We start from the raw sequence: 21,902 nt of genomic DNA on the forward strand, positions 1-21,902 counted from the left end.
CCCGGTATTGGCTACAGCACAATCCTACGAAGATGTAGGGGGCTGCAGCTCTGCTAAGCTCACGCCTCATCGGCAGAAGCCTACAAAGCTGTGTCGCCGAAGAAACTTAATTATAATACTTGGACCAAGTTTGATTGAAACCACTTCAGCTGTTCTGAAGTATCACATTTTGACCTGACATGACCTCTGACCTCTTGATGCCAAAATCTAATCAGTTCATCTTTACATCATAATATATACTTATTCAAAGATTGGTCAAAATCCCATCACTGGTTCACAAGTTAATGCGGTAACAGAATTTTTACCCAACATGACCTCTGACCTCTTGACCCCAAAATCTAATCAGTTCATCTTTGCATCATCATACATACTTGTAACAAGTTTGACTTGGATCCCATCAGCTGTTCTTAAGTTATCGCAGCAACGAAAACCTATCACGGACGGATGGATGGAAAACCCGAAAACATGATGCCTCCAGCGGCGGAGGCATAACAATTTGCACAGATGAAACGCAAAACAAACTGGAGTTGATGGTGAGCCATCGCAAATCCACACACTCCCCATCTCAAGCAAAGTCGACAGATGGCAAAAAATCTCCACCAGGATTGACCCAATATCAAATTTTGAGTTAATTTTTTTGTTTTTCCATTTTGAGCTGGGGGTGCAATGCAAAAAAAATCGTTAAATATTTCATGCGTCTCCCAATGTTGATTGCATAAACAAAGTTTCACGAAAAAATTAATTTTTTTAATGTGCCTGTAATTGCATTTTACGGTATTTAACCCTCAGACCGCACCGGGGTGGGTCCAAAATTAGACTGCCCTTGCACCTTCTTGCCATGTGGTTATCAGAACTACCAAGTTTGGTGAATTTCAGCAGAACCGTTTAGGAGATAGCGTGCCAGACACAGACAGACAGACAGACAGACAGACAGAGCCGATGACAATATCCTCCTGTTTTTTTCAAAAAGCGTCAGGATAATGAGGATTAACGTCGGTCCCATGAAACAGATTTTCAGACCAGAGCAGATTCCATACAAGAACTTCACAAAGGAGCATTGTCTAAGATGCTGAACCTTTGATGAACGTTTATTGTTGATTGTTCACGCACTTGGTGAGTTTTAGAGTGAGTAGCAGATATGCTGGAGTATTTCGTGAGCCAGAAGATGTGACTCAGTATTGAGTGTCTCTATTCTTCCCTGGAGGTGATGTGGTAAGTACGAGCATTGCATGATTACCTGCTGGGTGCTCCATTGCAAAGGCAAGCCTCCATTAACTAAAGTGAGAGTTACCATAAGCTAAACAAGAGAAGTGAGTGAGGGCTGTCCCACTACAGCACACCATGCACAGCATATTATAGTATCAGCGAATCAGCTGCCACCACTAAACAGGGTCCATCAAAACCTCGGTACTCAACACCATGTTCCCGTTAAAATCAGGGATTTCCAGGTTTGTGTTGGCATGGTGCTCGGTTCCGAGCATGTAAACATGGGCACACCACACTCCCACGTTCCCAGATAACGAGTTATTCATATTTGTGTGTTGTAAAACGCTGTGGTCTTGTTATTATGACTAATGTGTATAGTGAGGTGTGGAAGAGGTTACTCTCCCCAGAATCTAAAATTCTTAAGGTTCTTTTTTAATCGAAAATTGGATTTTTCTGTTTTGCGGTCACAAATACTTTGATGGCATCTTGAATCTACAGCTTGGCTTTGGAGTGTCGTGTTCCTTTAAAAAGCAGCTCGCACATAGTCTGCTCACTCAAACAGAGTTTGTTCATCTCGTAGAGTAAACCGAGGTGAAGCCGGATTAGTGTTTCATAAAACACAAGTGGTCTAAGCAACGTTGTGTAAATATGGCCTGAGAAATGCATATCATGAAGTTTTGTCCGAATTCGTCCATAACTTTTTGAGATATCGTGCTCACATGCAGGTAAACAGACAAAAAGACAAACAGACAGGGGTGAAAATACAACTTCCATCCACCTTCGGTGGCAGAAGTAATGACAAAAAATATGTAATAATAATAATAATAATAATAATAATAATAATAATGCTCTGATGCAATATTAACAAAATTATTAATGAGAAAGAGCAACATTGAAGTTGTTTAATCAAAGTTTTGCCCAGCGCAGTGATGTTACCTGATCCCCTCGTTGTAAGCCACACTCGTCGGCCTTACTGCCCGGCTTTAGCTTTGATACGTATATTGCGTCAAGTCCCCCTGCAAGCTCAAACTCGAGGGGCGATTCACGTGACGAGCGCAAGAGTGTGACATTCCGAAGACGAGCCTTGGTCGAGCAAGCAATGTTGAGAAGCTGCAAGTGTCCGATCATTTTCTGTGGACAGAGTTACGGAGAAGGGAGTCAGAATATTAATAATAGGGATGCAACAACAAATCAAGTTAGGTTGGTGTACCGAAAGGCATGCAAATCAAGAGCGAAGTAATTGCCATAATGCAATGCATACAATACAATGCGACAGACATACTCTAGAGCTGTCACCATATGCTCCACAAGCTGAGTCACCCGATCGAAGTCGGGTTCCTTACATTTCACTAAACCATCAAGAAGATTGATGGATAAAGCTGGAGCAAAAATTAACCCGAGAGTGCACCACGGCAATGGTGGACCAAATGGCCTCATTTCCTTGTTCGAGGTCGTACAGGATCTTGCGATGACTACTTATGTGTAGCTGCCTTAGAGACTGTTGACCCTTTGTATATTGATTTCCATTCTGCATACAGAATACGAATACAGTACTTCAATGCTTAAATGCAATTGGTTCGATTCTTGACAAAATTCACCTTCGAAAACAAGGTGGAAGGGTCAAAGCGCAAGCCAAGCTCTCACCGCCGAGGACATTCACATGTGAATAAGTGCATGTGATTTGTGAGTGGGGGAAGGACACTTACGACAGGACAACCTACGGACACAATCCAGAGGCCGAACTTCAAACTTATTCATCGAAGAACCCCGTCTGTCGGAATTATCTGGTGAACGTTAAAGACCTCACGGTGTCCTTCAGGAAGAATAGGCGAGCCATCGCCGGCACGGCACCATGAACAAATTACAAATTCCTGTCCCAACCTACAGAGGGCACTGCATCAGCAGCACAGCCATGCTCTCAGCCGGTGATGCTACCCCGTAACCTTGTGCTGCCTACAAAAGAAAAGGAAGATCGAAGAGCATCGGTAAACGCCTTCAAGTTTTCTTCGTTTTAACGGTTGAAACACACGCCGAGTTCATCATTATTGGTACTGCACGTTCAATTTGAACCCGCAGCTCGTCTTGCATTATATCTTGCACAAAATACGGACCAAGTTCATCCTGAGTGTATCCTGCGTTATAGTAAATACCTCACCTCCGAGCTATCTACCGTGGATTCAAAATCCAGACCCAGCTGTAAACTCTCATCCTGGTGTTTCTCATGAAGGGCAAGGCGTTAATGTGCGTGCCGTCCCTCGGATGGACGTTATTCAAAGCCAAATAGGTGTTCGATGTACCGCGTACTTCGAATAACAATAACAGAGCACACATCTCGTCAATATCTCCAACCTCCGAGATTGTAACGGGTGGCATTTTATAAAGTGATGCCAGTAATGTACACCATGACGTGGGAGATGGAGGCTCATTTACAGGTGTGCGCACAACTTTTAATCGCTCGGTATGCACCTCTGGCGATGAAATCAGCCACGCTTTCATTCCGTGATTTCAATCATTATTGTAAGGGGCGGGGGAGAGGTAGTTTACCTCACGTCCGAGGCAAGTCTCAAAGTTCTCCAAAAGGCACATGAGCTTCGGGTCTGACTCAAAGTCACTGAAATGGTTGCAGACCCACAGCAAAACGACCCGCGTCACCTGCCAGGAAGCACTCAAGTAAGTTCCAGAAACATCCCAATTTTTTATTTAAAAACAAAGATATCATTCCATGCACAAAATAAATGTTTGTTCTTTTTTCTTAATCGGTTCTTGAGCTAGTGGAGAATAAAAATTTGACTTGAAAAAGCATTTTTATTAATTATATTTCAAAATATTGGAGCAATTAAATTAATCTTTTTGCTGAACAATATTTAACTTCATCAATGAGCCCCCGATGCTCTGCGGTGGAATTTTGGTACAAAAAAGTTCAAAAAAAAAAGACGGCGAACTCTCTCTGGCTGATCGCAGATAATCTCACTCCACAAGCATACAAGGAAACACCACGATATGCCCATTACACCTGTATCGCAGCACTCCCGCACACCCCCACCGACAAGCTAAAACCAACCACTCATTCATTGTGACTTCCTTGCTCCACATCACTCTCCATTTTTGAACTACTCTCAACGTGTGGTGCACAGATTATTACACGGTGTTTGGTTTGTAATAATAACAGTTCTCCTTCAAGGAACTTCAACCTCCGACGAGGTGATTAGGATCATTAATCCTGCGCAATAGTTGCCGACCGATGGTTGTTTGTCCGTACTCTATCCTTTTGAAATGCTGTGCATCAAGCAAGTAAGCAGCACGTACTCTCACATCAAATTCCTTTTGCAATAACATTTTAAAGTCTTTGGTACGACTTGGTCAGGGTGGGATTTGAACCGCTAACCTCCCAGACTCAGAGCTCGAACCATAACGCCACAGAGTCTGGTTTTCAGGTCGTGTCTTCGAGAAAGCCTCGGTTGCTTTTCTACAGTGAAAATTTAAAAGCGTGAATGAGCCATCACTTCTAACCCCCATCTCACTACCACCCCTCTCACCCTCACCATCAATCATTACATCGGACATTTCAAAGCACAGTAATACAATGTGCCAGTACATTTTAATTTTCACCAACAGAGCAGTGCATATATGAGAGAGGAGGAAGAGGAAAAGGAAAAGGGGGGGAGCGAGGATGGAGGGGGAGTGAGGAGGGAAGGGGAGTGAGGAGGGGGAGCAAGGAGGGGTGGGGAGAGAGGGAGCTAGAAAGGGGGAAGAGGAAGGAAGTGGGGGCAGAGAGAGCGATGCCTCAACAAATGTCGCTATACACTCTGGGAGGGGGAAGCGAGGAGGATGGGGGAAAGAGAAGGGGGAGAGTGGGGAGGGAGAGGAGATTTGGGAGGAGGTAAGCGTGAGGGGAGGGGGTTCTGGACTTGCATTTGGTAGTGGGTCTTGTGTGGAGAAGGGGTGGACAGAGTGGAAGAGGAACAGAGGTATATCTGGCAACATCGCAACGTCAGTCGAAGAATGCTCTTCTCGTTTTTATATGTATCGATGTTGAAGTAATGGGTGGGATAATAAAACAAGATTGTATAAATAGGGGAAAACGTCGGAATAAAATTGCACATTTTCAGCGACCGAGCCACCGCCCGAGGCACCGCACAACAGTGCGGTGCCAAACACAGGCGGGTCGGGCCTGAACTTTGTTCAAGTCGATCGATATATTCAGTGACAGCGCAAATACTTTTGCCGTGTATGGCCATGGTTTGGAAACAAACACACAAGCAGCTTGGATGGTGCTTGCCAAGCAGCTTAAGCACTCCAACGAAACGGTTGATAAAGAACGGCAGGCTTGGCAAGCGATTAGTGATCGCCAATCGGTCATATGAACACCATGGACCCGGAGATGTCCGGAATGTCAAGCAATGTCTGAATCAGATGAATGAACCCATCGGAACTACCGATGAAGTCGATTACGATTTTGAAATTCAGCTGAGATCAACATATTTGAGAGGTTATGGCACGTGCGGAAATGAAATAAAGCCACGAACGGGCATTTATAAGCATTGCAATGTACATATCGATTCGTAGGGATGATGAAAAGGCATTCGATGATATGAGTAAGGAAAGTAGAAAAAAAAATTATGGTTAGGTTTTGGAGTTATAGAAGACACACACAAACTGACTGACTGACAGACATTTATTATTATAGATAGAAAATAAATGAAAACTCAAAAATGGAAGAAAGTAAAAACAGGGCTTTTTATTCTATTGAAAAACAAGTAATGGCTCTAATCTCGAGTCCAACCGCCTTGTAGGAGGAAACTGCCTACCCTACACCAATACAACTGCCATTCGGTACAATTCTAGCTCATCGTGACAATATGATGCAATATTCAGGTGACCAAAAATCAGAGAAAGAAGGCCCAGTGAGGATTCCTCCCCTCACACCTTGTCGCGAAGGCTGGTGTCGTGAAACCACGTGAGCAGTTTGCGTCCAACGGGCAAGCCGTTCGGCAGGAATGTCCGCCAGGTGAGCAAAAAGTCCTCCACATATGTGGGATCAACCACCGAGTGTTCCTCCACAAGGTGGTTGATCAAGCGTTCTGGGGTTCCCTGGTAACACAATTGAAGTTTGTTAGTACGATCATATAAGCTAACGTTTCAACTTACACTTGCGATTGTTCAATTAATACACGATTGAGCAAATTTTATTACATTAAATTAATCAACGCATTTGACGTCGATTTAGTTTAGCCTTCTGTTGTGCTGAAAGCCCGTGCAAGACATCGCGAGATATATGACCAAGTGAGGCGCGGAAATGAGGCGACACGGCATCGTAAGAAACGTGCTAAGATGGCCGATGCAGCGCTATTATGGACTATTTGACTTCGAAGTCTAACATTGAGGTTTAACATCTGAAAATGGAATGTTTGACCAAGCCATGTAAAGCTACTTGAGCTTCAAAATGCAGAATTACCATCAGTTTATGCCACGAGTGATCCGATCCAAACCGAGGTTTGCACATGCCTCGTATGGGTCACATAAGCTCAATGGATGAGGAACCAAAGTCGAAAAAGGAATTGTAGCATGCGATTCGAAATGACGTGTCAACTTGACAATGAAAGTATGAGATTCAAATTGAAAACCAGGTTTGCAGTGTGAAAGGATGCATATAAAAGTCTGGCATTTCACTCAAGCCGACTGGCAGGGTCTCCGAGCAGCCATCAAACTTATAGACTGGTCTCCTATCGCTACTTTCTCCAACATCAACTCATCCTGGGAATTCTTTCAGAGAAACTTGCTCTCCCTCATGCACAGATTTATCCCCTCTCATCTTCAGTTGTCCTACCCTTCCTCCCGCCCTTGGTTCACTGAAGCTTGTGGCGAGGCAGTTGTCCTGAAACAACTTGCCTTTGCCTCATGGAAAGCAAACCCAACTGAAGGCAATCTCAGTTCCTCCAATAAAGCTCGGAACAAGTGTGTATCTACCCTCAGGAGAGCCAGAAAACAACATTTTCTCATCTCAAGTCTGAACTCTCAAACCTCTCTCCCTCCTCAAAATCCTGGTGGTGTCTAATCAAATCTGTTTCTGGTGTATGTTCCCCCTCCATCCCCTCCCTTACCTCAAACGGCCGCATTGCTGATACCGCACGTGAAAAGGCTGAATGCCTAAACTCGGTGTTTGCAGCTAAATCTTGTGTCCAAAACCCATCACTTTCTCTACCCACTTTACCCAGTTGCATCCAACTGTCCCTGGACTCTGTGTCCTTTTCTCCTGACAAGGTGGAGAGCTTGCTGTCAAACCTCGACTCAGATTCTGCAACCGGTCCAGACGGCATCAGCTCACATGTCCTAACAACCTGCTCTTCTGCTCTTGCTCACCCCCCTCTCTGTTCTATTCACCTTCTCATTTGCTCAAGGTCATCTGCCATCTGCTTGGAAATTAGCTAACATTCCTGCCCTGCATAAAAAAGGTGCAAAAACAGATCCCTGCAACTACAGACCAATCAGCCTAACCCTAACCCTAACCCTAACAAATCATCAGCAAGGTTATGGAATCCATCATCGCTTCAGATATTAAATCCTTCCTCTTCTCCAATGGCTTCATTTCCGATCATCAATTTGGTTTCAGACCAGGTCACTCTACCTTGGATACGCTGCTTCTGCTCTCCCAACAATGGATGGAGGTCCTCAATGCCAGACAGGAAATCCGAGCCGTATCCCTGGACATATCACGTGCTTTTGACACGGTCTGGCACCCAGTCCTACTCACCAAACTCTCTTCCCATGGTATTCAAGGCCATCTCCATTCATGGCTCGCAGACTTCCTCTCCTGTCGCAGTCAACGTGTGGCCCTAAATTGAGTTCTTTCATCCCCTCTTCCTGTCTAGGCTGGAGATCCTCAAGGTAGCGTTCTGGGCCCTGTTCTTTTTCTGGTTTTCATCAATGATCTCTCCGACTCTCTGGAAAATCCTCTATATCTCTTCGCTGATGACTCCACCCTCTGTCGTACCATCGGTCATCCCTCAGACCGGCAAGCAGCAGCTTCTTCGCTCACTGCAGACCTGGGTAAAATCACAAACTGGTCCAACACGTGGAACATGTCTTTCAATCCGGGACAAATCTCACACTCTCACTATGTCTCTCCGAAAGGACTGTTTAGAACCCCCCCCCCCCCAATCCATTTTCTCAACAATCCTCTGGAAGAAGTCCTTTCTTTCAAGCTTCTGGGTCTCACTATCTGCCATGACCTTTCCTGGGAAAGCCACATTTCAAACCTCGCCTCCAAAGCCAGTCGCTGACTGGGAATCCTCTGTTGTGCAAAGTCCTTCGTCGGCCCACCTGAGCTCCTGGCCACTTACAAAGCTTTTGTCCACAGCCTGATGGAGTACTGCTCTCCCCTCTGGGCTGGTGCTCCTGCCTCCCACCATTCTCGGCTTCACGCTGTGGAAACGCTTCACCAAGGCATTTCGGATCATTGGCATCTCCCGCAATGAGGCTGAGTCTTTGGGCCTCTCACTCAATCACCGGAGGTTGGTCGGAGGTCTTTCTGTCTTCTACCGTCTCCTCTCCAGCCTCGCCCCCCTGCTCTCTCTGCGATTTGTCCCCACCACATTTCTGCAGGGCGCTCAAGGTCCTCCAACAACCCCCTTCTGGTAAAACTACCAAAATCACGAATCACTGCTCACCTTCACTCTTTCATTCCTCTTTTTTCCCGCCTTTGGAATAAACTCCCTCACTCTATTCATTCCCATTCTTCCCTCCAGGATTTCAAAACAGCTGTTCACCACCACCTCTTATCATCCCCCATCCAAATCCTCCATCTTTTCTACCCCCAATAATCCACCCAAGCCCACCTCCTTCAAATTCCCTGCTTTTCTTCCTAAAAGTCCCTGTAATGTCCATCTTGTATTCCCCATGTTCCCCGTCCCATCCCTCTCCCTTCCACAGATCTCCTAATGTCTCTGATCCCCACTGTTTTGTCTTTCTCACTCCCGTCCCTCTTGTCTCATTCCCCCTTGCTGTGTGTTGTGTTAGTTCTCACACGAGCCTCGACAAGGTATTCAAAAAAAAGAAAAAGAGGAAAAAAAAGCACAGCACTCTGCCCGGCACATGGAAAGTTCATTTCAAGGTAGCTCAGTCCAGTTGCTCAGATGCCTGGACTCCATTATTTGTTTTCACACAAAACGTTGAGAGAACCACAACAAATGATCAGTGTAGATGATATTGAAAAATATATATTGAAGTAAAAGGCAGAATATCAGGAACAATGATGGAAATGAAGGGTTGTTGATGATTCAAAGATTCAACCCCCCTTGTAATTATTCTCCATTCAAATCCTCTGTTTGGTGTTTGGAGGTTTTTTCCCCCAACTTTCTTCTCTCTCTCTCTCTCTCTCCCTTCTCTCCCTCTCCTTTCCCTTTCCCTTCCCCCTCCCCCTCCTTCCCCCCTCCCCCCTCCCGCATCCATGTACATGCTTTGCAATATTCAATATCACACTCGACATCACACTCAACACGACAAAACCATCATTACAAAACCAGTCAACCAAGAACATCATAAGGTCGCGCGGACCCACGCAGTGATTGCAAATCAAACCAAGACGTCATAGCGCAGCACGGGCCTGTGGAGCCTCCAGATGGACCGTGTTTTTCGTTTTTATATATAGATGTATACAGAGATCAAGTGAATCTGATGAGGATTGCCGATTTGTGACCTTGACCTTTTGACATATTGACCTTAAAGACAATAGGCTTCTAGCTTGTGATGACCTCCACCAGGTGGTTACGTTTCGTGAAGATCTGAGTAAAAATGCGACCTGTACACGATTGAAAAGCAGACAGAAAAAACACACAGACAAACAGAGAGAAGAAGACCGAGAATCGCTTTGCAATACATGTCCCTTACCAATGTTATACCAATCCAAAAAGGGCATAACTCTACGAAAACTTGACGAAACGCCCTGAAACTCGAACTTGCTCTGCAACATATCATAATAAAGTCGTGTACCAAGTTTCAGTTGAATATGTCAGAGGGTATGGGGAAAAAAGTCTGAAAACATCCCCTAACAGGTGGGGATGGACAGACGGTCGGATGGAGAGCAAACCTATAGTCCCCTCTGGTAAAACTGGGAGGGGACGAATAACAGACCAGACCAACCAATATACTTGCTAATCTTCAATTTAGTAAGTAATAAACTGACTCGCTATTGAATATAGATAGATATTAAAATTTAAGAACGAACCGATGGGACTCCAGACATCATAAGAAGTTAAATGTTTTTGGTGGTACCCGGAAATAACTTCACAACACGAATGTTTACACACTCGTGACCTCCACATACATTTTAAAACGGATGCGATTAAAGTCTACAAAGGTTCGACCCCAATACTCGACGTTTGTACACCGTGTCACAGTGTTACGCACGAGCAGCTTCACATTAGCCTTCGTGACTGTAGAAAACAAATAATTGTGGAAAAGCAACATGCCTTGATGACAATGTGGCCCTTCCGCGTGCCGGTACGGTCCAGCTCACGGTGTTCCTTGACGAGCACGACCTCCCCTTCCTCCTCAACACGCTGCATATTGCGCTCTACCTTGTTAAGAATACGGCAGTAGTCCTGCTGGGTGACGCACACAAACTGAACACACACGCACACAGTTAGAATTTTCATTCCTAATTGCCGTTCATGCGCTAAAAGCAATTACTGCGAGGTACATTGCATTGCTGTCAAAATCAAATGACGACAGTATCAAAAGTTATTGAAACTACTGCACAACACTTCCTCCAATTCAAACAATCAAAATATACACCAGTAATAGAAACAGATATGAATGTGGTGTCAAAGTTTTAACGATGGCATTGTAGAAATGCTCGATTCGGCAGGAAGGCCAAAACAACACGGAGGTTTACTTGAGCATCGGCATCGGTCGGCTTCACGTAAGAGAATGCTCTTGCACGCCGAATGGCATTGGGCACTTTTAACATGTCAATGACAATTTTGTACCAAAATTGGATGTCGATGATGTGAGGATCTCATGGACATCATACATGAGAAGTACAACAAGCGGAACTCAATTCTAAAGAGCATCTTTGCGATGGAATCCGAATAATAAGTTCATGATCATAAACCTCCGAACTCATACTTGGAGAAATCCGACCCAAAGTTAACGATATAATTGAAATAAATATTCCAGGGCTGAGTGATGCGCATGCCAAATCAGGGCAAATGTTCAGATCGGGATGCTTGGGGGCTCATTTTCACAAGAATATCCAAAGCAACCAAGAGATGCAAGGTTCAAAAGCTGTGTAAATTGGGCACAAAGCTGGACATGGTGTGTGACAGAGTACGCACGACAAAAGCTTTGGTGTTCTCACTTCAAATGTACATTTTGGCAAATTCATGCAACCCTACAGTCGGCTTGCCAATTTTGAGTTCCGGCAACGTTTAATGCAAACTTTTACTCAAACTCGAGAAAACACTCACCTGGCAATCATCCACTTTGGTTTGCATGTCTCCAATCATGTACTGCTTGGTAAGGGATGGCGTCACACCGAAGCCGTTGCCCATGCCCAATGCTTTAATCTGTCCGCCTCTCTCAATGATCTCCACCGCACCATTCACGATCACACACCACGAGTCCAGCTGATAGAGACACAAGTTTCCTTCAACGCCTCGTTCTTTTGTGCCAGCACTGGGCATGTTGCATCATAAGGAAGGGCAGCGTTGGATTAAGACCACTGCACGTGCTACTAAATGCTTTATTGCGAGTACACATTGGTATGCATTCTTTCTGAAGGGATCACACGGTGATGAGATGAAATAACCCTCGGAACCAGGCTCGGTGACATAATGGTTCGAGCATCCGCTCCGAGTCTGGGAGGTCGGTGGTTCGAACCATGGCCTAGTCATACCAAAGACTCAGAAAATGGTACGTGCTGCACCCTTGCTTGAAGCTCAGCATTTTAACAGGATAGAGCGCAGACAAACAACCATAGGTTGGCAACATGGTGCAGGCCTTCAGGTGCCGTCAGGCCTTCCGCTGCATTGAAGTTCCGTGTCAGGGAACTCATGTTTATTACTAATTATTATTATTGTCATCATCATTTCAAATGATAAGGTACATGTCATTCACAAAAGCAAGTCAACAAAGAGACCAATAGGATAAAAAATTCCAAATTGGTGGAGTCATTGTCGATCAGATACAAAGGAAACTAGAAAGCATCTCAAAAATGCAAAGCCTGTTCAGTCCGCTTTGTACACTTTAAACGTCACGAAAACAACAGCTCAAAAAAAAATATATATATATATATATAAAAAATGTAATTCATATTCACTTGTATTCTCCATGTGCTCATAATAAAAGGTTTGTTGAAAATTTGATGAGAAAAGGTGAAATGGTAAAATAAAAAGTCATGGCCTGGACAGACAGACAGACGCAAGTGATTGCAAAACCCTGTCTCAAAAAAAACCTGCGCACGAGGATCAAATTCTGAGTGAGGCACTATTATACGCAGGCGTGCAAAGGCCTTAAACACCCAACTTTTTCATCGGTTTCATCATCTGATTCAAACTGCTTTCTGCATAATCTTTCCTTCAGTGAAGAATAAGGAGCAGACAGCAACAATCCAAAGACACATTGCTCCGAAATACATCTCGAGACAAGTCTGACGTCAGACTCTTGGTGAGCAATATTATTACATCGACAAATTTTGGGTCAGCACCTCTTTGTTGTGACGAGACACAGTCCCTTAAACTCTGCGCAACACAACGAAGACTGTGTCAGTAATTTTACTACTTGTTTAATTGTAGTGTGTGACACAACATTGTCCCACAATTGTCACCATCTCAGTTAAGATTTCCTTTGACCTTACATTTTCCAGATAGATTAGAATTATTAAAAAAAAAAAAATTATTTAAATAATAATTCTAAAAACTCAGATGATTGTTCAATGTATAATAATTGGAGATTAAACATTGATCTGTAAACAAAAGGCATAGTGGACTTGAACACAGCTCACCTCTTCCTCATTTCGAAGCACCGTTGTGCCAGCTTGGTCCACGACGGCGAAGACCATAACGGAGCACAACTCGCGGCGTACCGACATCGTCATGTTGGCGAATGCCGGGAACTGTTGCATGAAATCCAGGAGCTGCTCTGTTTGGGCAGGAGAAATTGGTCGAAGAGGATGAAGGATGATATTAAACAAAAATACATGAGTTGTCCAACTGCCACTCAACTCCTCACTGGAATTGTATTGTGCTTTTGATGCCTGTTCCCCTTTTTCATGATCTTCTTCTTTCATGTGCAGCACAAGGCTGCGGGGTAGCATCATTGGCTGAGGGGGTGGCTGTGCTGCTAATGCAGTGCCCTCTGCTGGTTAGAGCAGGAATTTGGAATTTGGGCCAGGGTACCAGTGACAGCTCGCCTACTCTTCATATTCACTAACGAATGCTGGCAGATGGGACGCCCGTTTAACGTCCATCCAGGGGACGGCACACACATTTATGAATCACCCTACCTGTGAAACACCAGAATGACAGTTTATAGCTGGGTCAGGACTCAAATCCAGGCTAGACAGCGTATAGGCGAGTGTGTGTACCTCTCGGCCATCCTGTCAGCCCTATTTCACACGATGGCAGCCTGTTATGTGGCTGTTCTCTCAATCGTTTTGCTCAATGAGTCTATAGAACAAAACAACAACCTCAAGGCCACTAATTGTCAACACTTTCACTCTTTTCAACTTTTCAAGATGTTCCATCAACAAGACAATCACCATACACTATATTCAGCTATTACTGTGATGTTATACGCAAAAAATACTCCAATGAGCCAGGTCAATGACACCTCTCAATGAGTTGCGCAACTCAGTTGCATGCAACTGAATCGTTTACATGTGGATATTTTTGCAACCGGTTGCGAGCAGTTACGCAACGAGTTGCTTCCAATAATGACAAGCTCCAATTCAAAGCGATATGTTGAGCGAATAGTCGTGATGCATTTTATCAGACGCACGTTTGAAAACCACGATTGGTCGTTGCAATCCTGGTTGCACGCACAGTGCCAAATGCAGGAACCTTGTTGCACGACGACTTGCTCGGATATGGACAAAGCTGTCGCAACTGATTAAGTTGTGTGAATTTGAGGGCGGATTTGGTCGCACAAATGATGATTCAGGTGTTGCCCCAAATTTACAAAAACACGATCAAAATATCTGTATGGTTCAAAGAACAAAACCTGAAAAACATACGGTACATTTTTTTGAGCGAGTCAAAGCAATTTTACTTCACAACGGCCCTCACCGATGTCATCATCTGTACGGTCAACGGGGTCCTTCTCCATACAATCCCGTATGAGGTCTCGGCTAGACAGCGACACCGATGTTTGTTCTCCATCTTCCTCGTCGTCTTCGTCAGAGTCCACCACGGTCTCCGTCAGGCCTGACAGGTCCATGTCACTTGCCTCACTTCCTGCCTGCACATACAAACACAACACATCATGATTCTCATTATCTATCCATCCACTGAGCTTTTCTCATATTGAATAGTTCAATAGGCATGAAAATTGAAAACACGGAGGGCACAAAGTTGGTCGCGAGGTGTACCTGGAATATGTCCGAAAGGCTGCTACTCTCCGTCTCACTGGCTAAGCTGCCCGCCGTACGGTGACGACCCTCCCCGAGGTGCAGCTTGCTCAACTCTTCCGGCAGCTGTGCAGGACAAGACATACAGATCACAGAGGCTCACAAAGGCATCACAAGACTGTAAGATAGCCGGTCACAGAGGAGGATCACTTGTGAACATTACTCCATCTGAACATTATCATGACGGTTGCAACTCAGCTTTTATGTCACGTGTCATCAAGGGTTCTTCCAGCAAAGCAAATGTTTGGATGTGAAAATTTGAATACAGTCCTAAAGCTTGGACTCAAATGATCAATGATACAATTCTTCTATAAGAAAGAAAGAATACTTTTCTGGCATTATGCCACTCACCAAGCAATTAAAAATTTAAATTGCAAACATGACACACCAGTTGAGTTTCAAGGTTTCACGACAAATGCCCAAAGTAAAACAGACATGACAGTGCTGTTGACCTTGGGAATCGAGTCTTGTATTATTATAAAAATGGCAAGTTCTAACACACCAGGGAAAAGGCAAAGAAAAAGATCGGTCGAAATAAATGTACTCTATTTTTAAATTCAGGAGGGTCAGGGGGGGCTAGACGTGACAGTCAGGGAATTCCTTATTACCTCTGGCACCGAAGGTGGAAGGGGGTTAGGTATTCACCCGTTTGTTTGTGTTTCTGTCTGTGAGCAGGATGTCTTAAACAGTTATGCATGGATTTGGACGAAACTTTGATGGACAGGTTGGGTGTGCGACAAGGACGAATTAATTTGATTTTGATGAAGATCGGGATCTTCATTCGGACACGAGAATTTTTTTCATCTTTCAGGTGATTCTTCACCATTAAAAGACGGGGCCAAAAACGACATACAGTACTGTATGGAATGATATTTCAAAATGTTGTGGACGGATTATGACAAATATTGGTGGATGAGTCGGGTCGGTGACAAGACCAAGCTGATTCGATTTTGGTTCAGGTCCGGATGCAGATCCAGCCTATCAGTGGGATACAAAAACGTGAACAACCTGGTGGACGTATGCGCTCTGCCGAGTGCCGTTCCAGTCTTTGTCATTTAACTCTATGTGCTTCATGCGCAAGAACAGTGGCATCATATAACGATGCAGAAGCAGACAGAAAAAGAAAAGTTGACAAGGATAGCTTAATGTAAATGGTCGAACAGAAAGCTGAACGGGTAGACGTTTTGATTATCATTTTACCAGGGCAGAGGTAATGAGTTGAACTTAGAGAAGGGGGTTCAGGGAGAGGGGGGGGTGGTTTCAAGGCATGCTTATGATTCTGAAAAGGCAAAGGGAGTGAGGATGTGCAGTTGTACAACATAACAGGTTATTCAACTTCTAATGCAGAAAGCGAAGATACATGTCCACAATATCATTTAACGTTCAAGAGAACGTTTAAAAATAAAGTATGGCAAAATATCAAACCTTACCTCCAGAAATTTAAAACGCCATTCACATTCAGTGCACCGGCTTGGTCCTCTGGTCAGGGGGCTTATTTCCCAGCGTTGCCCAGTTTACCGTTTCAGCAATGTCATTTTCATTCTGATGTACTATACTCTGTTACAGAGCGTTGGTGCTGCTGAAGCTGTTTCTTGGCAAGGGTTATACTGGGTGGTTTGCCATTGCCCTTTGCAGCAGTAGTTGGGGCAGGCATTTGTAATTTGTTCCATGGTACCGGTGATAGCTGGCCTACTCTTCGTGAACTACACCGTGGGATTTTTAACGTCCACCGACTAATGCCGGCAGATGGGACGACCAGTTTAACGTTGAGCCGAGGGACTGCCGTGAGGTTTTTCCAAGCTTGATGATACAAGTATAACGTCCTGCCCGATATTGTCAATGTGTGTTTTCTTAATCCTCGACTTTGACAAGAGCTCACGTCCCGATTTACGCACACTCGGAGTTTGCTGGGTTTCACAAGTTCCAAAATGTAGAAAGCACTATTGCTTGTGGCAATCCTCGCTCGCCTCTGCCCTAAAAATATCATTTTGGTAAGTGCCGAATGAATGACATGCATTGAGAGTACAATGACACCAAAGCGAACATTTTGTCATCTCAGCAACTCTGACCAATGATTGCAGCGAGGAAGGCAGAGGGGTTGGTAATGGCGATGGAAGGCTTGAGTTGGTGATGGAGCCGAGACCCGGTGTTGGACTGGGTCCGTCTCCAATGTCATCGATGATGGTATGTCGCTCACCGTGAGGGGTTATCATACGAAACCTGCGACGGGATTGGCGCAGGGAAATGGGCCAATTCAACGTATCTTCACCGTCCTCTGCGTAATCCACCTGCAGGGGCCAGAATGTCATGTGATGCTCCAGTTAACCCTTAAAATAACAAACTGAATACGCTTAACACGACATGCCACATTACCCCTGGACCAGAAAACACAAGACTTTATTAATAGAGAAAATAAATCATCATGCAACACCGAATCAAAGTTATACTCTTTCGACATGGTGGATTCACAGCACGGCATAAATATTTAATTTTCTTCCACGCAAACGCACAGCATTGTCCTGAATGGAACTCGTACTCCGGGCTCTTCCTTTGGAAACTGGTGATCCTCAAGGTAAACCTCCTCGACCCTCTGCTATCTCTCATTTACGTCAATGGGCATACACGGTCCACCATCAACCCCCACTGATGATACTATCTAAATCCAGGATCACTGTTCACCTCCACTCATTCGTTCTTCTTTTTTTTCCCCACCTGTGGAACAAACTTCCACATTCTTTCCAATCTTATTCTTCCATCCAGATATTCAAGACAGCTGTTCACCACCATTTCAGAGCGTCCCCAATCCAAAACCATAATCTTCTCGACCCTCATTACCCCCCGACCCACTCCATCCCAATCCCTCCTCCTTCCAAATCTCCTTCTCCTTCTTTCTAGTTTTCCTTCCTTCAAGTTTCCTTCTCTATCCATCTTGTCCATATATATATATATATATATATATATATATATATATATATATATATATATATATATATATATATATATATATATATATATATATATTTTGTTGTGGTTGACGAAATTAGCAAACCACCATTCAGGTCCCTTAGGTGAGATATCTCTGTAAGTATATGTGTAGTTAGGCCCAAACCCGTTGTTTAGAGGGAATGAATGTCATTCATTCGGGCTGCGACCCTTTTAGATAGCCGTTTTTCTTTTACTGTCTTTATTTTGGACCAGCCGCCATTACTAACACCACAACCACCACCAACCACGTCTCAACAGCCATCACACAACAACCACCAACCACAACGCCGCTTCACAACCACAGCCACGACCCTTGCCGTCACATCTCGCCCTCGCAACCATCGCATCACCGCCATTCCCGCGCCGCTTGTGGACACCGATCCTGGACTCGTACAGGGCGCGCACCGAGCAGCGGGTGCAAAAACACCAGCCTTTCCGAAGAAATCGGATCAAGAACGATACACGCCCACTTCTGTTCCGTCCTATCGGCGAGCGTGGGGCGATTTGGCCCCGCCTCCAGGTGCGTCGGAGTATAATCGCTATATGCAGATTCGCGGATCAAAAATCATTCACGCCCACTTTTCCTCTGTCCAATGGGGAGCCAGCCAGAGGTGAAGGGTCGAAGGTGAAGGAGCGAAGCCCCGGGGGGCTATAAAGGGCCGCGTTCGCTCGCCGAAAAGGGAGTAGTTGAGTCAGTCAAGGAGAGTTGAGAAGAGAAAAGTCAGAGAAAGCAGTTGGACGGAGCTGAGAAGAGTGGAGAGTGGGAGAGTTGGAGAGGTGGCGGCGGCGAAGGCAGTCGAGAGGGCGCTCGTGTCAGAGTCGGGGAGCTGCGGAGAGGGGAGGCCGGAAACGCGACCGAGGTCGCGGTGGAGACGCTCGTCGCGGGACCCGAGCCAGCGAGATATCCTCATTCCCCCGAGCATCAACAACCCCCTCCTGTTTCCCCCCGCGCTGAGATAGTGTGAGAAGGGGGCCCCGTTCCCACCCCATACCAGGCAGTGCCAGCGAGGCCCGCGGAGTCGGGGCGCCACCGCCATTTTGCGGCTCATCACCAGACGGGTAGGCTCGACGCGGTCTCGACCCCAGGCCCGTCTGCCCCCCTCATCGTTGAGGGTGGTCCCTTTTTCTTTTGCTTTGAGTATATGTGTTGTCGGCGCCATCTGTGAAGTAAAACTGTATAAGTGTTGCCGTGTGCTCGGTAGTCGGTAGTAGATCTGCATTGTGTTTCTCTTTTACATTTGCTTTTTGTGCAGAATTGTCGCGTCACTTTTACATTTGCTTTTGGTGTATAATTGTATATGTGTGCTTTCCGTTTGCCGCGGAATAAATGTGCTTTATGTTGAACTGTTTTTCCCGTTTCGCTTCGTCTTTTCTCGAATTGAATCTCCATCTTACTTCACGTAAAGGGTTGGTCGTGGGCTAAAGACGCCCAATAATTAATCGAACCGTCGAGGTTGACTATAACACCGCTCGGTTATCCCGATAGTACGGAACGGGTCGCTTAAAGTGGCCCGTGTCCGAAGTCGAACTGCGGCGAGGTGCGATCGCCCGGTCTACCCTCCGTGTGGGTACTTAGGTAGGTCGAATTTGGCGATCAACCCTATCCCACGCGGGGGGCCGATTGGCACGATCGTGGTGAGGCCGAAAGGCCCAGCCGTGACTAGTTCCCGGCGTTAGTCCGAGAGGGTCACGACGGGATTGTCCGTCCGGTGGGCGACGTGCCGCGATTCGAGTTCCGTGGCCGTTCGCACGCCGGCGGGCGCGAATCCGCAACACTGGTGTCAGGTCGTGCGATATAAACTCATCGCCCTCCTCGCGGCACTGGTATCGGAGAACGGGAAAACGGGCTCTCCTGTCTCCAGCTAAATTCACGGGAATCGGTCCAGGGGTGAGAGAAGCGACCCCGATTCCCTCCAAATTACGAGCGATTTAAATTAACCCTTTACGAGAAATAAGATGGCGTCTCAAGGCGAGCGGGAGCTGGGGGTATTAGAAATGGATGTAGAATGTGTAGAATTCATGGTCCAGGATGAAAACCCCGAGCAGGAAATGTTGGTTGTGCAGGAACACGAACTCGTCCAACTGAACCCAGAGCCCGAAATAGGTGCGGCGGCGGCCGCGGTGTATGACACCTCCCCACCCCTCCTCCGCCAAAACCTCCCGATCCTGGCCGAATCGGCTCACCCAAGCGCACCCGACATGGCCCAGCTATTCGCCATGCTGGCAAAAATGGATACAAATATGAACGAAGTGAAAACGAAGATGGATACATTCACAAACGAAATAAAACGCATGAAAACGAATATGGAAACAAATGAGCAAGGAATGAAGGAAGGAATGAAAGAGCTGCGGGGTGAGACGCGGAACATGGGCCGAAGCCTGCAGGCGGGCATGAAGGCAGTAACCGGGGAGCTCAAAATGGCGACGCCACGTGTGGGAGCGAACGAGCTGGGAGGGAGTGCAACGGCTGTCGGGCCCGCGGTGGAGGCGGGTAAGGAAAAAATAATTCGGGGGACGTGTTGGGCGAGGGTCGTGACGGAAAAAGTGACGGTAACCGAGAGGGAAAAACTAATTGGGGTGACGGAGACGTGCACGAGGGAGATAACAAGGGAAGAGACGGAAATAATAGTTGAGACAAGGGAGGTAAAGGGTGAAGAGGTGACTGAGTTGGCAGAGACACGGGAGATGGGAACGATAGAGGGAAGACTACACGATGAAGACGGGGTCAGTGACGCACACACACACACGGAGGTAGTGGAGGATAATGGGGGTGAGCTGGTGGACTGGGTGGAGACCCAGTGCGAGCAGCGGGATGGCCTCCTCCAGGAACGAGGGGAGGGAGTATGCCCCCTTGAAGCGGGTCACGACCAGGTGAGTTCGGTCGTGCTTTGCGAGGTCGAGGGGAGGAGTGCTGTGGACAGGAGCACGGAGAGCTTGGGGGGTATAGAGGCCCCGGAGACCCTTGTGGGGGCACGAATCCCCAGTGTGGTTGTCCCGGTGTGTGTGGTGCAAGGTGTGAGTGTGTCCCCGTGTGTGACAAAGACCCCGTGTGTGAGTGGTGTGGTGGCGACTGTGCCGGAGTACGTGCTTCCCAGCACGCCGTGTGTAAAAGGGGCACCGCAAGTGGAAGAGGCCGTGTGTGTGAGTGAAACGGCCAGTATGGATGAGACACCGCGGGCGAGTGCCCCCGCGTGTATGAGTGAGGCACGGTGTGTGAGTGAGACACCGCGGGCGAGTGCCCCCGCGTGTGTGAGTGGTGCAGTGGCAAGTGTGCCAAAGGACGTGCTTCCCAGCATGCCGTGTGTGGATGAGGCACCGTGTGTGTGTCGCCGTGTGTGTGAGTGAAACGGCCAATATGAGTGAGGCACCGCGGGCGAGTGCCCCCGCGTGTGTGAGTGGTATGGTTTGTGTGAGGGAAATGGCACGAGTGAGTGGAAGGCCGCAAGTGAGTGTAGCCACGTGTGCAAGGGAAATGGCATGCGTGAGTGAGCGGCCGAGTGTGAGAGAGACAGCGTGTGCAAGGTCGCTATGTGTAAGGGAGATGTTGGTCGGCATGTGTGTACATGCAGCCGCGTCTCCCGGTGTGAGTTTAATGGTGAGGTGTGTTAGCGTCCTAACACGCGGGAGTGCGTGTGTGGAATGGAGACGGAGACTGCGACAGAGGAAAGAAAGCCGGGTCGCGGCTGTAGCTGTTTCGGGGACCGTGCCGGGTTCACCCAGCAGCGAGCGCGAAGTCCGTGCTGTGCAACGCACGAGACCCCCACGTGCTCGCTTGCGAGAGTGAAGTCCCGGTCCGGAAACGCACGCGGTGGATTTGCCGATCCCGCGGACGGACAAAGTTAGGCAGGATTTCGGATTTGGACCGGACGGGTTCTCCACGCGGGCGTGTGTGTTACGCTCCAACGGGCAGAGCACATGTGTTCGCGTGGGGAACCCCTCGAGACGTGGGGCTTGTGTTTTTTTATGCGCAAGGTGACGTCATGGCTGCACGTGGGGTTGGAATCCGGCAGGAGGGGTATCCCTGCCGGATGGTACCGTCCAAGGAGGGACGAGGTACACGTGCAGCTGCATGACGTCACGGGCAGGT

The 21,902-nt window shown here is 46.7% G+C and overlaps 1 protein-coding gene across 8 annotated transcripts in view; it reads right to left on the reverse strand.

The window, feature by feature from the left end:
- The window catches only part of RAPGEF2 (Rap guanine nucleotide exchange factor 2), a 201,489-nt gene that overhangs the window by 36,924 nt on the left and 142,663 nt on the right, over positions 1-21,902 (reverse strand). For all 8 annotated transcript variants that reach the window (XM_085861240.1, XM_085861243.1, XM_085861238.1 and 5 more), the window contains 9 exons: positions 16,900-17,118; positions 14,792-14,896; positions 14,490-14,661; positions 13,208-13,344; positions 11,673-11,831; positions 10,674-10,826; positions 6,133-6,297; positions 3,751-3,858; positions 2,143-2,337 (listed from right to left, as the gene is read on the reverse strand). In XM_085861240.1, coding sequence (XP_085717366.1) covers positions 2,143-2,337; positions 3,751-3,858; positions 6,133-6,297; positions 10,674-10,826; positions 11,673-11,831; positions 13,208-13,344; positions 14,490-14,661; positions 14,792-14,896; positions 16,900-17,118 — 1,413 coding nt within the window. The remainder of the gene's footprint in view (positions 1-2,142; positions 2,338-3,750; positions 3,859-6,132; positions 6,298-10,673; positions 10,827-11,672; positions 11,832-13,207; positions 13,345-14,489; positions 14,662-14,791; positions 14,897-16,899; positions 17,119-21,902) is intronic.

The sequence above is a fragment of the Eptatretus burgeri genome, chromosome 17 (genome assembly GCF_056783735.1).
Source record: "Eptatretus burgeri isolate ZD-2024b chromosome 17, Ebu_testis_v1, whole genome shotgun sequence".
In the NCBI taxonomy this organism is placed as follows: domain Eukaryota; kingdom Metazoa; phylum Chordata; class Myxini; order Myxiniformes; family Myxinidae; genus Eptatretus; species Eptatretus burgeri.